Below are 17,668 nucleotides of genomic sequence, written 5' to 3' on the forward strand. Positions count from 1 at the left end.
GTGGGAAGCAGCGCATAGCACAGGGAGATCAGCTCGGTGCTTTGTGACCACCTAGAGGGGTGGGGTAGGGAGTGTGGGAGGGAGACGCAAGAGGGAGAGGATAGGGGGATATATGTATATGTATAGCTGATTCACTTTGTTATAAAGCAGAAACTAACACAACAATGTAAAGCAATTATACTCCAATAAAGATGTTTAAAAAAATAATAAAATAAAATAAAGGCTAGCATGATGAAATATTGGTTTTAGAATGGGAGATGAATAACAATACGAATCTAAAAGGAGACTTCTACTCTTTTCTCCACTTCTCATATTCACACATACTTCCCTACAGATAGTGAGAAAGGGGATAGGGGAAAATCAGGACTAGTGAAAGAAGTCAGAATACACTTCCCATCTTCTATGCAAGTAACTTGCCCCTTCTCTTGAGTGCCCCTCATATCATAATGGACAGAGTAAACACTAGTGGAGAACTGATACATTAGGTAAGGTTACCAATAACTCAGGAAAACAAAGGGATCCTTTTCATTGCTTCCTGACACATTGAGCTAACTGTCACTCTTTATCCATTTATTTTTCCCTTCTCCAGTTATCAAAATTCAAATTGACAATTGTACCTTTAAGGACCTTGGACAGTCTCACACTTGGATTGAGATAATTTGACCTCTGTGCTTTCTAAGCCACAAAACAATCTTTGAGGTTTACTGTTACCAAAATGGCTTATCATTCCAACTAGAATCTGTTGCTGAGACTTATCATGTTCTCAGGCTGGACTCTCTAACCTATTGGCAAAGCACATACATTTGGAAGTAAATAATGACTACTTTGACCTTCTTTGTCCCTTGTATCCAGAATTGGTTCAGTTTAAGTGAACTGTTCTTAAAGAGTGCAAAAGGTTAAATGAAATTTTTTGCTACTATACATAACTGTTATATTGCATAAGGTAGAGGCATTTACCTGTCTATAGAAATTATTGAATAACTAGAAGATAGTATTAATATAAGAAATTTTATTTTTCTTTGAAGTTTGCCGAAAACCATAGGGCAATAAATTTCTATTTACTGACTTGACTCTTTTACATTTAATTTTCCATTCTTACACAAATAGTTCTCTGCTGGCAAGAGTAATTGAGAGTAAAAAATTAGGCATCATCTGCTTATGAGAAAAATATCCTTCTGAAGTCTAAATTGGTATCATGCTGTTACTCAATTGGGCAGGAGCCTGAATGGTCATCATTTCCTGGCTAAAGTGTAAGGAGACAGAACTAGCACACTGTGTAGAGGCTACATTGGATTCTTTGGACATCTGATAGCCAGAGACAGTGACAATAGTGATGTAGTACAATCCCCAAAGAAAATGTAATGTTGCAATAAAACATGCAGAGACATTTAATTTATCCTTAGGTTTGAATTGTAGGGCAGAAAAATTTTCCTTCTTCCTGTCTAGGTTCTTTGGCTGGTCTAAGAATTAAATTGATATAAGACAGATTAACAGGAGAAAAATAAACATTGTTCATACATAGGGGAGCCCCATAAAAATATGAGACTCAAAGGGCAGCCAGGTAATTGAGACTTATATATAACATCCTGAGCTAAGGAAAAGAGGAGGGGTCTGAGTATACAAAAGGAAGGAAGGCTGTTCACAGGAAGGGAGAGTAGATGTTTGGAAAACAAAGAGTGTCCTGTTATGCAGATAAGTTTCTTGGTATCTCTGGTAATAGCTCTCTCCTTGGTACAGGCCCCCTTTCCAATGTAAATTTAGGCAGTTGAGGGGAAGGTAAAGAGCTTTTCCTGCTGGGCTTTGATTGCATTTAGCTGAAAAATAATCCTTATGCCAAAGAGACATATTTTGAGGTAGTGAAATCTGCTCCCCTTCAGAATCATCAGAAATAAATTTCTTTTGTCTTCTACAAGCAAAGAAATGTATGTGTGTATGCCTTTACAAGGTTAGCTGTGCTTGTCTGCACTTACCTGTACAGAGATACTAACAGTCTTCAAGTGATCATCAGTTAAAAAATAGTTGATGATGTTCCTGCAAAACAACGTCTATGTAAGTCATTATATTTCATTGTGAGCTGTAGAGATTTGTGTCCGTGTGTGCATGTGTGTGTTTTAATCCACGACTCCCACTTATAAGAGATCTGAGTGGATCTGCCCGGAGCAGTGGGGCTGTCTTAGTTTATATAAAGCTGAAGTGCAGAATCAGGAAAATAAAAAGTTGGGACTTTATTCTTGAGACTGTGAAATTGAGCAGGACCCTGGAGGAAATTTCGAGGTACAAAAGCCCCAGCCCCGAAAATTCTGAAAGAGTAGAGGAATCTCAACACATGTTTCCTGCCAGGATCCTTGTACCGTGGTTTGTACCCAAAGCACAGAATCCCCAGTGCCTGCTTTTGTTGATGTCTATAGAAAATGCTGGCTGGTCTGGACACATTTGCCCCAAATTCCAACTGTGCACAAAAACTTCAGAATATTTTAAAAATCCAAATTTTTTTTCTCTTAGGAGCAGGAAGAAAACACTCCTTGAAAGGGTGTTAGCAAAGGGAGGTGAGGGTAGGGAGAACCTTAATTTGGATCCTCTTTTAGTTGAAATGCAACCTTTAAGAAACTTTTGACAACCATAGACCAGAACTTTATGTAAATTGCTTCCCTGTGTATCAGCTGTTTTTGGAAGAAAAACCCATCCCTGCAACCACTTCTTAAAACTGTCTTGATATTTCAGCAATTTAAACTCTAATGTAGTTCTGTGTAGAGAATGTCACTGTAGTTTTGGGTGTATATGTGTGTGGGTGCTGATAATTTTGTATTTTCATTGGGAGTGGAAAAGGAAAACAATTCAAGGTGAAAAAATTATTCTTAAATATTCATTTTTATAAATTTTATTAAAGAATTTTGTTATAACAAAAAAATAAAATAAACACTCTGAAATATAGTCATCATTTTTTATTTATTTTTATTTTTATTGAAGTATAATTGATTTACAATGTTGTGTTAGTTTCAGGTATACAGCAGTGATTCCGTTTTATTTATATATATATACATATATATATATATATATATATATGTATATATATATGTTCTTTTTCAGATTCTTTTTCCTTACAGGTTTTAAGAACTATTGAGTATAGTTCCCTATGCTATACAGTAGTAGGTCCTTGTTGGTTATCTATTTTATATATAGTAGTGTGTATATTGTTAATCCCACAAGAAAAATCTCTAATAAACAACCTAACCTTACACCTAAAACAACTAGAGAAAGAAGAACAAACAAAACCTAAAGTTAGTAGTAGGAAAGAAATCATAAATATCAGAGCAGAAATAAATTAGAGATGAAGAAAACAATAGAAAAGATCAATTAAACTAAAAGCTGGTTCTTTGAAAAGACAAACAAAATTGATAAACCTTTAGCCAAACTCATCAAGAAAAAAAGGGATAGGGCCCAAATCAGTAAAATCAGAAATGAGAAAGGAGAAGTTACAACCGACACCACAGAAATACAGCGGACCGTAAGACACTACTATAAACAACTATATGCCAATAAAATGGACAACCTAGAAGAAATGGACAAATTCTTAGAATGGTGCAATCTCCCAAGACTGAACCAGGAAGAAATAGAAAATATGAACAGACCAAGTACTGAAATTGAATCTGTGATTTAAAAACTCCCAACAAAAAAAAGCCCAGGACCAGATGGCTTCACAGGCGAATTCTATCAAACATTTAGAGAAGAGCTAACACCTTCCCTTCTGAAACTATTCCAAAAAATTATAGAGGAAGGAATACTTCCAAACTCATTCTATGAGGCCACCATCACCCTGATATCAAAACCAGACAAAGATACCACAAAAAAGAAAATTACAGGCCAATGTCACCAATGAACATAAAAATTATCATCATTTTTTAAAGTCTAATTCTCCTTTACTTTCATCTATTTTTATTTTTGCTTAAGTGAAACTTATGAAGTGTAACCAACATTCCTGGACTTACCTCCCACTTTAAGGTTACCTCCCTTTCTTGTATTTGGGGAAAAGTGGAGGGAATATGTTTCCCTCCTGCCTTTTCCTGAGTGGTGATCTGCATCCCAGTCTTTTTGAGATTTGTCTTCTTTCACTTTGTTTTTTTCCCCTCCAGGACGGATCCCTGCTCATTACAATTCTGGTTATAATCTAGAGCTCATTCCCTTTTGGTCGGCTGCTGCTGGGTGCACAAGAGCTAAGGCTAAGGGGAACCAAGGTTTCTTCTACTACTGTTATTTTTTCTGTTCTGTGATGTGCAAGCTTTCACCTACCTACCTTGCAGGAAACCCCATCATGAACCAACATGGATTGTCCAATTCCATAAACCACCACCTTGTCTAAACAGTGTATTTCCCCAGTTAAGTTAGGCTAGGAGGCTCTGACAGGATTACCCAGGCAGAATGGCCTTTTGAACCTAATCCTGCAGAAGATTCTAACTCCTGTCTGATCCTCCTGTATGAGTTCTAGAATCTCTCTTTTATTCCTCTGAGTAGCCAGTGGATATCTGTGGAATATAAACACACACACACATACACACATACACACACACACACACACACACACACCCCTCTAAAGGAAAAATATTATTCTCAATGACAGATTTAAGGCCTTTTTCAATCACAATAGATGTAACATTTCATATAAATTTTTAATTTAGAAAATTTCATCCCATTTCTATATTCAAATTAATCCCTATCAGGAGTAAGAAATTATTTCTTAAGGATGATTCCCTTAGCACATGCAAAGACTACTCTAAATCTTTGGCATTTTACTTACTTTATCAGGCTGAATTATACAAGGCCCCAATCTTCTCCATAGCTTCTGTTTGTTTAAATAGGAGGGAGGAAGCAGAATGGTATTGGCAGGGGAGAATTTTGAGGGTTTTTTAAATTAACTTGTAGAAGATTTAACCCTGTAGATGACCTGAAAAGGTCATTTGCCCACCCCTAGGACCAGACAAGTACTGTCTAAAACTAGTGTAATGTGAGCCACATATGTATTTAAAATTTTTTGAGTGGCCACATTAAAAAAATGTAAAAAGAAAAATATGAAATTAATTTTAATAACATGTCTTATTTAACCCCAAATATCAGTCAGGGCTCAACCAAAGAAGCAAAAGTATGAAATTATGCAGACATATTTATATATTAAGACATTTATTACAAGGAATTGGCCTGTGTGATTGTGGGGACTGGCTGAGCAAATGAGAACCCATAGGACAGGCAGTCAAGAAGTGAAGATCATGGGCAAGCTAGAGCCCACGGGCATGGACCAACGCTGTCATCCACCCAAAGAATTTCTTCCCTCTCCCAGGAAACCTCAAACTTGTTTCTGAGACCTTCCAGTGGAATCAGACAAGCCCACCCAGATGATCCAGAACCACCTTATTTAAAGCTAATAAACTGGGCATTTTAATTACATATGCAAAATACCTTCACAGCAACTTCTAGATTAGTGTTCATTTGAATGATTTGGGATAGTAGCCTAGCCAAGTTGACACATAAATAAAACCATCACACTCAATATGTCCAAAATAATATCATTCTGATATGTAATTAATATAAAAATTATTAGAGATATTTTACATTCTTTTTAATATTAAGTCATCATAATTCATTATGTACTTACACTTATAGCACATCTCAATTTGAACTAACCATATATCATGTCTTTAATATGTACACATGTGTAGTGGACACTGCATTGGACAGTGTAGGTCTAGACAGTGACAAAGAGTGATTGGACTGTCGCTCTAAAGATACAAGTTCCCAACAGGAGTCATTTCACAATATCTAAAGACATTTTTTATAGTCATGACTGGGGATGGGGATGGGGTCTAGAAGCATCTAGTAAGTAGGGATGCTGCTAAATACTCAACAGTGCACAGAGTAGCCCCACTCCACCTCCAAGTAACAATTTCCCCAATCTAAAAAGTCAATAATGCTAAGATGAAGAACCACGCTTTGGAGTAGGATTTGGAGACATAGGGAGGAGATTAATAATAATAATAATAATAATAATAATGAGGAGGAAGAGGAGAGAAGCGGGAAGATGGATGTTTCCTAAGCCCTTGGGATATCTTTCCTTGTACCTTGAAGCCTTTTTTTCACAAATGTAATTGAATATCTTAACTCTTTTGTATCTCCATTGCCATTTTCAAGGTCAAGGATGGGATAAGGGTAGAGGAGTGGCCTTACAAATAGTATGACTGATTAATGGGGAAAATGAGGGGAGGAAATCTTCACAGTGGTGATTATCTCTTTAACTGGTGAATGAAAGTCAGTAACTGTCTTTTCTGAAGATATTTAGGATTTTCCTATAGTTGGTCTTGAATTTAGACTTCTAGAAAAATTATAAAAATGCAAATTCAAATCTACAAATGGAGAATTTAGAATATGTACAGTAATTAGCACCATCTCAGACCATCTGTGGAATAAAGTCGTGATAAATAAATAAGTAAAACTCATTAGCATTTTTCTAAGAAAAACCATGGTATTTAAGATTAAGTCACTTTTCAGAGGTAGTAATCATATTTGTAAACTCTAATCTCAAATTTACTTCTATCCAAATTAACTGCAAATTCAGAATTAACTTTATTTTCTAAGCCTTGGCAATGTATGTTTACTGAAACTAGCAGCAAATTGAATATATTTGTTAAAACGTGATATTTAGAAAAAATGTAACAACTAACATTCTATGAAATGTGTCATATCTACATGCAGTAATTATTGGTTAAATGCAATGCCAAATTCTGATTATAAACATAGCTTAGAGTCAATACTTCTGAGATATATTTCCTATTAGATAGTTGTTACAGTTCATTTCACAAATTCTTAATTTAATATGTAAAAACTAAATCTTCCTAAATCTAAATGACATTTTTTACTAAGGAATCTTAATATGCATTGAGAGTAATTGAAATAAAACATAATTATAATTTGTGGTCAGATTTAGCACTGAAAACAGTGGCAACATTTATTGATTTAAGTTTTTAAGCTTTTTCAGGAACTAAATTTTGGGTAACTCCAATTTTTTCCTTATTTCAATAAATGAGGGATTTGTGTGGCAATATGTTACAATGACTCTTTCCTTTTAGATACCTTTAAATTTGTTGGCTAAAATAATTTAGACTTCATGCTGGAATTATAATGTTTAGGTCATCGCTATGATTTATATTTTGCACATTTTCAAAAAGAGTTTTTAAAAGTGTATCCTATTTTTTCCTAGAAATACACAAAGAAAAGACTGAAAAGCAGGAGAAAACTGAAAAGAAAATACAAACTAAAGGTAAGTGTTAAATTTTGTGTTTATTCTTATTTTTGTTCAGGATATATATTTTGTATATTTACATGAGAAAACGGAAAGTTTTCATCTTGAGTGCTCTTTTGCTTTAATCGTTGATAGTGTTTAAGTAAGTTTACTTCTAAGTAAACCCCAGGTATAAATATATAATATTTAATTACTGGAATCAAAATAACTTCAAAATGTGTTACAATCTTTCAGTTATTTATTGATACAGTTGGCTTTTGCTTACTGAGATAGTACCACAAACATATTTTTTGACTTCTTAGCAAACATTTTTCCTTCTTTAATCAGTTAATATAATAGATCAGAGTTCAATTTTTTTTAACTTGAATTTTTTTATGCCATGCTATACCTTTAAAATCTTTGTCATAGAAATGCAGTCATTATACTATCTCACTGAAGACTGCTATGGCCCCAGAGCTTGCTTACACAGCCTCAAGGGGTAGATGGGCAATGACAACATGATGATCAATATCCTTTTCAACTCAACTAAATCTAGTAACTGAAATCTTGCATTAGAGGGATATTACTAATGGCCAGCAGTGTCTTGCTCATCTTACAAGCATCACTTTTCTAGGAGTGACCCATGTAGTCATAAAACTTAAAAATAAAACTTACAGGAAGCACAAACATTCAATAGGACATGTTTCTAAATATGTCCAAGTTTCCCCAATGGTCAGTCTCACATGATGCTGGGTGAGTTAAGGCAAAAATAAAAATCTCATTATCCCTGTATTTGTGTGATACAGCTGAAAATGAAAGAATTTTCCTAGGATAAAAATTGAATGTTGTCTAATATTTATTATGTCAAAAACTGACTAGTACAAAATTACCTGCACAGACATCAAAGTTGCAAATAATAGTTTCAAATAATAGAAGTTCTAATTAACCTGAAATTATACCAATATGTGAATCTACATTAAAATACCATGTTTTCTTTTTTAATATACTTCATGAACTTCCTTTTTGTGAAGAGCTCAAATCATTCTGCAAATATTATGTCTTCAATCCTAATGTTTGAATTAGTTCCAGATTGGTCAGCCAATCCTTATACAACCAGGGACAATGAAGTTTACTCAACTGAAACCTATTTATATTTGTACTTAGGGAACTAATGTCTTATTTCTGTTCCCTTTCCCTTTTTTCGTTCTTAATTCCTTTGCTCAGGGAAATTGGACACAGCTCTTGGGTACAGATTGACTAAGCTAGCCATCACTGAACTGGTTATGTGTTTCTATCTGCTGGAGGTTAAACAGAAATTCAACTGGTTGCACATGATTGGGGAGTCTGCTGTTTTATCTTGCAGACTGTACTACTAATTTAATAGCAATGCTGCTGGAGTGGATGTTGTGATGCAGATGGTACCATTTGCGTTTTGGACTTGGCTCTATTAGAATCCTGCTGTTAAAGACTGAGCAGTGGGCTGTAGAGTGGATTTATTAAACTAGTGAGTCTTGCATAATTAAAACAGTGAATTTGGCTGAAGTTTAAAATAAATTCCTCAAAGGCTAGGCTAGAGATTAGTACCTGAATATATTTCCTGAATAGATCAAATATAGTTTGGGAAAGTGAATGTTTCTCAAGAAAGAGAAAATGGAGCTTCAGCTGTTCAACAGTGAAATGGGCTTCAGAGATACTTTTTTCCACAATTTTTTGTGTGAATATGAACAAAAGATTTCATTTTACTGCTTTGTTTCCTCATCCAGGTAGAATAGAATAATGCCTGCTTTCTATTCCCAAGTAGTTCAGTGAAAATAAATGTGGTTTTATAGCTGTTCCTATGTCTAGATAAATACATGTTTTCTCTATGCCACATTCTGTCAGTTATGGTTATATATGATGGATAGTTAGGAATTTAAATTGTTATCAAAGCATTTTGAACTCTTATAAGAAAAGATACACTATACCCAAGGTAATAGTAGCTCGAAATGATTATAGACAAGCCAGCAAATATCAGAGTATAAAGAGATCTATTATGCAGAAGCTGATGTATTAACTTCTATCGCACAGAATGTCTTCATCCTTCCGTATTCTTTGTCCTGAAAATTAACATCACGATTCACCCAAGTTATTCAAGCTAAAAAGCTAGGAGTCATTTTGGCCAGTAGTGGTACTCAATCCTGACTGGACTTTAGAATCATCTGGATAGGTTTAAAAAAATATATTCATGTGCAGACTCCATCCTGGTTCCATTAATGTTTGGGAGGTGAGGCTAGAATTCAAGTCAACCTCTTCAGATGAGTAGCCATCTCATTAATATTCTCAGTTAAACACCTAGCCTAGAGTTCAAGTATATCCCACAGAGGTTCTCTTTGACCAACCAGTATGTTAACATAACTTATACCTGGATGTCTTTAGGTGGGACCTGCACCAATCTCCTCCACTCTCATCGCTACTGGAGTAGACCTTGATTTATCTGCTTTATCTCTGAAGGCATTTGAGTTACAATCCCTGCCACAGACTTGTTGGTCTCTTTCAATACCAAAGTCCAATCCTGCATGGCCCTTTGTCATCCTCTCTCTTAATTATAATTTAGTCTATTCTCACCTCTCCTCTCCCATTACTATCCCCTCTACAGTCATCTCCCAATTAGGTTACGACAGTTACTTCTTAACTGATTTCCCTGCATTAATCCCTGAAAGCCATGCTAATCATGCTCAGGGCTTAAATCCATTTGTTGTCAGTCACAGTGCTTTAGAGATAAAAGCCACACTGTCATGACATAAAAGGCCCTCATCATATGATAACTGATAGATAACCAGTGATCAGCTTTGTCCACTTTACCACTTACCTTCCCTACTCTGCAACCTCCTCATCAACCCCCTCCATTCCCAACTCTCCCCCTGCTCCCCTCACCACCTCACTCCACATCCCACCAACACCTCCCATGCCACAGGCAGGCTGAACTTTTGGGCAGTTCCTAAGCCAGCACTGCTGCTGTCTCATAACTCTGTGCTTTTATATACCTGTTCTCTCTGACTGTCGGCCACTTGGCAGGCTTCTGCTCATTTCTTTGATTCTCAGATGGAACATCAGTTCCTTCAATAGGCCTCCTTTGCTGTCCCTCACTCTGTGGGCATTCAGGTACTTCCTCCATGCTACAGTTACATCCTTGCTTTCAGCCTTTAAAGCATTTTGACACCAAATTTTAATTGCGAGTATATTGCTCTAGCTCACTGAGGGCAGGAACTGTGTTTGTCTTTTTATATGTTCTAGGTTGGTGTTGACATTTATGATTGTGTGTTTCCTTATTCGTGAACAAAGAGATTCAGACTCAGTGGTCTCTCAGCTTCCTATCAGCTCTGAATTTGTGTCCTTATATTAAATTAAAAATCATTTTAATATCTAGCAAAGTGCCAAACAGATGAAACACACTCAATGCATGTTGAAATAATTAATGAATGAATTAATAAAGCATTCGTTTTCTCTATTTTGTTAATATTTACTTGATTTCTATGGAGAACTTTTCCTTAACAATCTGTGTTTATTTTCAAGTGTATATAATTATGCGGCTTTAATTGGGCCATTGTAATGTCAAATTTATTTGGTCAGAGGCAATTGAAGAATTTGACAGTGAGCTCCATATTAAAACAAAAACTATCTGTAACATGTAACCAGAAACACCCACAATAAATGTATAATAGTAGAGGTTAAAGTAATACAGATTAATTTGGACAATTTGGAAAGTGCAAAAAAAGAAAGATACAAGCAAAACTCAGTTCTCCAGAGAAAAATAGTAATTTATTTTTTTACTTTCCTCTGCTTTTTCCCTCCATGTGGTTACTCTTTTATTGCATATTGTGTTGTTTCTTTTTCAATTGCAAATTTTATTGTTGGTTTCGGACACTGTTTAGGCTTCTATTTAACAATTAAACATGTCAGTATACTCATAGAACAGAGTAAACCAGAAAAGACTAGAACCTGGTGATAAACATATAACTAGATGAGAGAATTTTGTCTCTCTAGGACGACTCCTAGACAAAAGGAGGGCCTTTTAGGCATTCAGAGCAATAGGTGTCTTCTACATCCACCTGGGTTATCAGGTGTTTCGCTGAAGAACTGACCTCAGGCATAGTGAGGAAGTTTACACAGCAGAGCGTGTGCTGATGAATGGCATGTAGTTAACATCTGAGCGGGCCAGTTGGTGGGAATGGGGGAGTGTCCTGGCAGACAGATGGTGTAAATAGAAAAACTTGCTATAGCTGTTAGGCAATAATACACATTAATTTATTTATTGCACTTACTTTGTGCCAAACACCATACTGGGAACTAAGAATGCAAAGAAGAGTAAGACCCAGTCCAATGAGAGATCTAAAAACCAAGTACACAGTCACGTCATCACGTGGTGAATACTCCACAAAGAGATGTCCTGGACGAGAGATTCTGTTTGAGGAGACATCTGGCTGCCCTAGTCGCTGAGTAGGTCTGACCTCAGTTTTCTGGAAGGGCCTTAGTTTGGGATTAAGGTGTGCACTCTGGAACTTAAAATGGAAGATATGATAGCTAGGTCAGGGGTCAGCCCTCAAGGAACCAGGTGGGAACTTGGTTAAAGGAGCACAAGAGAAGCCCAGTGACTAGTGTTAGTGTTCGTTTCCTAGGGCTCTTGTAACAAGGTACCAAAAACTGGGAGGCTTAAAATAACAGAAATGTATTGTCTCACAGTTAGAGAGGCTAGAAGTCCAGAGTCAAGGTTTTAGCAGGGTTGGTTCCTTCAGAGGGCTGTGAGGGAGAATCTGCAGGCTTTTCCCAGCTTCAGGGGCGTTTGCTGGCATTCACTGGCTTGTAGATGAATCACTCCAGTCTCTGCCTTTACCTTCAAATGGTGTTCTCCCTGCATCTCTGTCCCTTCTTGCTGTGCATATTTGTCTCTGTGTCCAAATTTCCCCTTTTCATAAGGACACCAGTCATATTGGATTAGGAGCCACCCTACTGACCTGATTTTAACTTGATTACCTCTTGTAAAGACCCTATTTCCAAATAAGATCACATTCTGAGGTACAAGAGGTTAGGACGTCGGCATATCTTTTCTCTCTAACGTAATTAAACCCATAACAGTATCACATGCACAAAGTCAGCGGAACATTTTTAAAAAGGGTTAATAGAGAACAGTCATCCTGATTGACCGGTTTAGGATCCTTTCTGAGAAACAATTATAGGACCGGAATCATAGGCTGGCAAGGCATAGGGCTGAAGATGAGATTCAAAAGCCAAAGAGGGCAGGATGTTAAAATGTATCTAAATATCCTGGAGCCTCTGTGAAAATGCTCTCAAGGCCCACAGGTTAATTTAGTCAGCCTGTGTTGTATAAATTTACTTTTGCCTTCTCTCAGCTGTACTTAATTGTCTCCTTAAAGTACAAAATATATTTTATTCTCTTCTTTGGCTGCTGTGAATGATAAACCTGGAAAATGAGAACAGAAGGCCCTATACAAAGCTATGTATCTCCTCCTGCATAGCGATTGTTCACTTATGAGGAAATCATTATGGTTCTGACTATGGCCATGTAGCCCCAGGTGAAGGGGAAATTACCCATACAATTAAATCAGACTTGAAAGTAAAACTAATCCTTTAGAATTTAAAAAATCTATTTTGTGATTGAACGCATAGGTATCAGATGAGCTTTGTAACTTTAGGTAATTTGCCTAATCTTCACTTTAATACATAAATAAATGTATTTTTATTATGAAAAAGAAGTGTGTGCATTATTGTAGGATAGATTGTAGATAACATGCTTGGAGAATCTAGTCAGTACACTTCGGCTCATAAGAACAAGTCCGCACAGGATGTGGGATGGACAAGGCAGCATAATCTTGTGGGGAGAGTACTTGTTTAGCAACATAATAACTGTATTCTTCTTCTACTCTGCCATGGACACTTATGCGGCTGTATTTTCTTATCAATGGACAAAGAACTTCAGGCTAATTGATCTCTTAGGTTCCTATCAGCTCTAAAATTGTGTACTTATATTAAAGTAAAAATGATAAATTCTTCCTTTAAGAAGAATGAATAATACAATCTTTGAGAAGTTTCTCTACTCAAGAATGCTTTTCTACTGAGTTCATCATTATCATATAAAGTGTGTAGATCATTTTGTCTTAGCACAGAATGGAAATTCGACAAATTGAAATTACAAAAAAAGAAAAAAGAAACACAGAGATATACACTAATCAAGAGTACATCTGGCATTCTTGTTTAGTGGTGGCTAAAGGAGAATTTTTTTAAATGGTTTAAAATGAATATGTATCTTGCTCTTTCATAAAAAATGATGAATTGAAACATGGGTGTATATGAATTTTATGAAACTGTTTAAAATGTTGACCTGTTTAAAATTTATAGACCACTTCAGGGCTAATACCTCTCTCAACAGCAGTGCCAGAAATCTGAGAAATAGAGAAATTAATTAAAAGAAAAATCAGCAAAATCTATTACAGGTAGCTGTGCTCCCCAAAGTCTTTTCTTATGCAAAGGTGTAGTTGTTACATGCTTATCTATCCAATTGCTTTTGCTTCAGACACTCAAGCTTAGTCCAGTCCAATAGCTCTGAAGTCAAGTATGAGGTTCCAGAGTTTCACTTAATTAAATTTTCTTGCTAACCATCAATTGAAGAATAGAGTAGCCTATCCAAATCAGTACTTTAAAACTTTTGATGCCAAAACTTTTGAGTTTTGAACTCAGAGCAGAGAGATCTGCAAAGGATTCTGACAACCTGGCCCCTAATGCCTGCTGCTTGGCCCCTTGCACGCGTTTTGCCCGTTAAGAACCCAGGGTCAGGCGCACTCTGAGCTCTGATACACTTCAGAAAAGGACACAGAGCCCGCCTGGGGGGTTACCAGGGCCAAGAGCTGTGAAAGCACAGAGCACAGCTGGCGGAGTACTGGAGAGAGAACATATGGGGAGGGCGAGAGACGCGCTTCGGAGTTGAGCTGAGCTTAGTGTTCTGGCCAGGGGGAGGTCAGAGTCTGGGCAAGTGTGGGAGCAGCAGGGCCGCGCCAACTCAGATGCCAAACATCAGGGCCGTTCCAACTTGTGTATTCCATTTGTTTTTAATTATCCGCATGCCGAAGGGAATTTTGTTTTTTGTAAATAAGGATGACAAACAAATGAAGCTCTAGCAGGTGCAACAAGCTTATTTTGTCCTGAGCTAAAACTATCCTAGCTAAGATGTAACTTACCAAACAGAGCTGGTGACGAGGAAGGTACTTTTTTCTTCTTTCATATGAAAACTTCTGTGAGTTCTAAGCAAAGAGATGCATGAGCAAATGTAATTGTTGCAGCAAATTATTTTTGTTTTAGAGGGATTATTAAGGCAGTTATTGATGGTGGCACTATTTTGATAAAAGCAATTTCAAAGCTTAGTGTTTGAGCTCAGTCTTGCCAAAGTTTGAAGTTTCCATCCAAGAAGCTTCAGTGGCTCCCTGCCATGTTGAAGAGCTCCCTAGAGCATGTGGTTCCAGCTGCTTCACTAAGCAGTATTATGGTACCATTTCTGAGGAGGATAATGAAATTCCAGCATACAGCACTGTGTCTGTGAATCAAAACTTAGACTGCGAGGAACCGGATTTTTCCCCAGGGTAACAGGAATAAGGCATTAATATGCTAATTTGAGCCTGAATTCAGACCCCTTGCTCTTTTGATTTTGTATTAATTCTCCCATTTATACCCATGCACACGTCAATCGGAAAATCCTTTAGTGGAATGGACAACCAGCTGTCGGAGGTGGCTGAGGTCTGGTCCTTCACAGAGGCAGAGACACAGATTAAGTTTTCCCCTGGGGGTCTTGCCAATCAGGGTTTCGAAAGCACAGCTTATCTCATGCAAACTTCCTTTCCCCTAGAGAAACTTTAAAAGAGGCTTTGTTTTTGCCAAGATTTTCTTTTGCTTTTCAGCTTAATTAATAGTGATCCAAAGGAACCAAAATAAGCTATCTGTGGTCATGTGTGAGTGCTGATGTCCTACTCTTATTTTGTGAGATTTTTATATTGAACTTAGAAACTTAGAAAACCCGGAAGAACCATTGAATGTGGAAAGGAAAAATAATGTCTAGATGATCTATGATTTTTTTTTTCTCTTCTGTTTTTCACTGGGTTTTAATTATTTAAGAAATTTTAGCAAATTGTAAAATATTTAAATGATTGGAAGCAAGCAGTGCGTATTATATCCATGCAAATCATCAGTAAATAGAATTGTACTAGAAGATGAAAATAGCTCTTCTTATAATATTTTAGAATTTCCCTTGTTCAAGAATATCTATTAAGAGTCCACTGTGAGTCAGACACCATGTGATGAGCCAGGATACAAAAATAAAATAATATGGCATAGCCCCTAAAGAGAGTTCACCTTCTTGGGAGTCAGATTTATGAACAATTGCTGTATTATTACTTAATTGATCAGATAGAATTATGCACATGGTGCAGTTGGCATATGGAATAAGTAGAGATCAACCAACCCTCTGCAGAGGAAGAGGCATTTGAGCCAGGACTGAAAGGGTACATGGAACAGAGGAAATGTGGGTGTGGGAAATCTAAGTGAAGGCACAAGCAGACAGAGATGCAAAGGCATTAGGAGGGCATGTGGCATGTTTATGGAACGCCAAACATTTTGTTATAACTGGAATGTAAAGTTCAAGGGGAAATTCCTGGTAGGTAAGATTGGATTGATAAGCAAATGTCAGATCAGTAAAACAATGAAATATTTTTATATTTGATATAGCACCTACCATGTGACAGATTACCATGCTAAGCAATGAGGGAGATACTAACACTTGCATCAGATCAATGGTATGATCAGATTTTCATGTTAGAAAGGCTACTCTGAGACTCAGAAAAATCAAAATCTAAGTGTTCAAGACACTATTCAGGATATTAGTGTAATAATATTTATAATAATAATATGCCCAAGAAGGACATCATAGTCCCACTTTTGAAATGGTCTCTTTCCCCTTTCTCCTTCCTACTCCCCTACTAGGTTAATTTCTTCTCATCTTTCACATCCTTAAATATCATTTCTACCAACGGACCTTCCGCAAGCACACAAACTAGATTAGGTCTCATTTTATACATTGATATGCTACCCTGAATATTTTCTTCACAGCAATTACTCTAACTGCAATTAACGACCTTTGGGATTATTTGTTTAGTATCCATCATCCATTAGCTTGTTGACATCATAATGATAGGGATGAAGTCTGTCTTGCCTAGCCAAGTCTTTAGCACATAGCTGGTGCTCTTTCTGTATTTTCATGTAAATAAATGATAAGTAGGGAATGTAATATTGGATAGAAGAAGATGGGTAAAAGGAATATTTAATAGGTAGGATCGCAAAAGCTTGGCAAATGGACAAAAATGAAAAATAAAAGATGAATCCTGGATGAGTCCCAACTTTCTAGTTTGGATAATTGGAGGTGCCATTAATAAGAGTTATGACTGAATTATGGGGGAAGATTATAACTTAAATTTGAGCCCTACTATATTAATTAATTGAATCATAGCTCATATTGAATTAAATTTTGTTTTCTTTGAAAGGGTTTGGTGTCATCCTAGTCTCATTCCAGTATATTTTCAAAACCTATTTGCATGGAAATTTCCTGTAGAAGATTAACATATACTATCTAGATTGAGAGTTCTTTGCCTCAGGTTCAGAAGATTATCTCTGTATTTTTGTCTTCACAGTTTTGGTGTTCCTCCAGTATTGAGCTGGGCTTCTTTGGCAGATAGCATAATACATTTAAAAAATTTTCCAATTCATTAAACTGAAGTTAAAGATTTGGAAAAGTTGAGGGGTAGTCTTTGCAATCAGACCTGGTTTTGGCATGGGTTTGTCCTTGGTTACAAAATAAAAATAGAAATTTAAAATATCTATAATTATTTTAACATTTAAACCTGTGTAAAACCTCATGCTACTTAAAGATTCCCAAAGGCAATAGATAAGTTTTTGACATCAAAGACTGCCATGCAATCATCTCATCTTTTATTCTTTTTATTTAAATGAAAAATATTGTCTGTTCCTTTCCAGTTACACACAAAGAGAAAGACAAAGACAAAGAAAAAGGAAAACCTGAAAAGAAAGGTATGGAGTTATTCTTATTGCGGTTTTTACTCATTGATCTGTCACCGTTTGACCGTTTCTTCTTTATGTCTGAATTTAGATGACCATGAATTAATTTTTTAAAATTATATTATGATAATTTTCCTTAGAATTGAGTGTGAAAAGAACAATTTCTTGGTTGAAGGAAATAAAATACTTAAGACTTTCAAACTGTTACCAATTTACTTTCTGGAAATGTATCAATTTTTCCCCTGGCAATTCTGAGATTGCTTTAGCCAACAATGAGGATATTATTTCAGAAAA

General features: G+C 36.2%; 1 protein-coding gene across 1 annotated transcript in view; it reads left to right on the top strand.

Annotated features, from left to right (window-relative positions):
* Positions 1 to 17,668, top strand: part of TRDN (triadin) — a 315,995-nt gene that overhangs the window by 39,277 nt on the left and 259,050 nt on the right. The window contains exons 5-6 of the mRNA XM_061207205.1: positions 7,244 to 7,303; positions 17,333 to 17,386. Coding sequence (XP_061063188.1) covers positions 7,244 to 7,303; positions 17,333 to 17,386 — 114 coding nt within the window. The remainder of the gene's footprint in view (positions 1 to 7,243; positions 7,304 to 17,332; positions 17,387 to 17,668) is intronic.

Source organism: Eubalaena glacialis, chromosome 12, assembly GCF_028564815.1.
Source record: "Eubalaena glacialis isolate mEubGla1 chromosome 12, mEubGla1.1.hap2.+ XY, whole genome shotgun sequence".
Classification (NCBI taxonomy): domain Eukaryota; kingdom Metazoa; phylum Chordata; class Mammalia; order Artiodactyla; family Balaenidae; genus Eubalaena; species Eubalaena glacialis.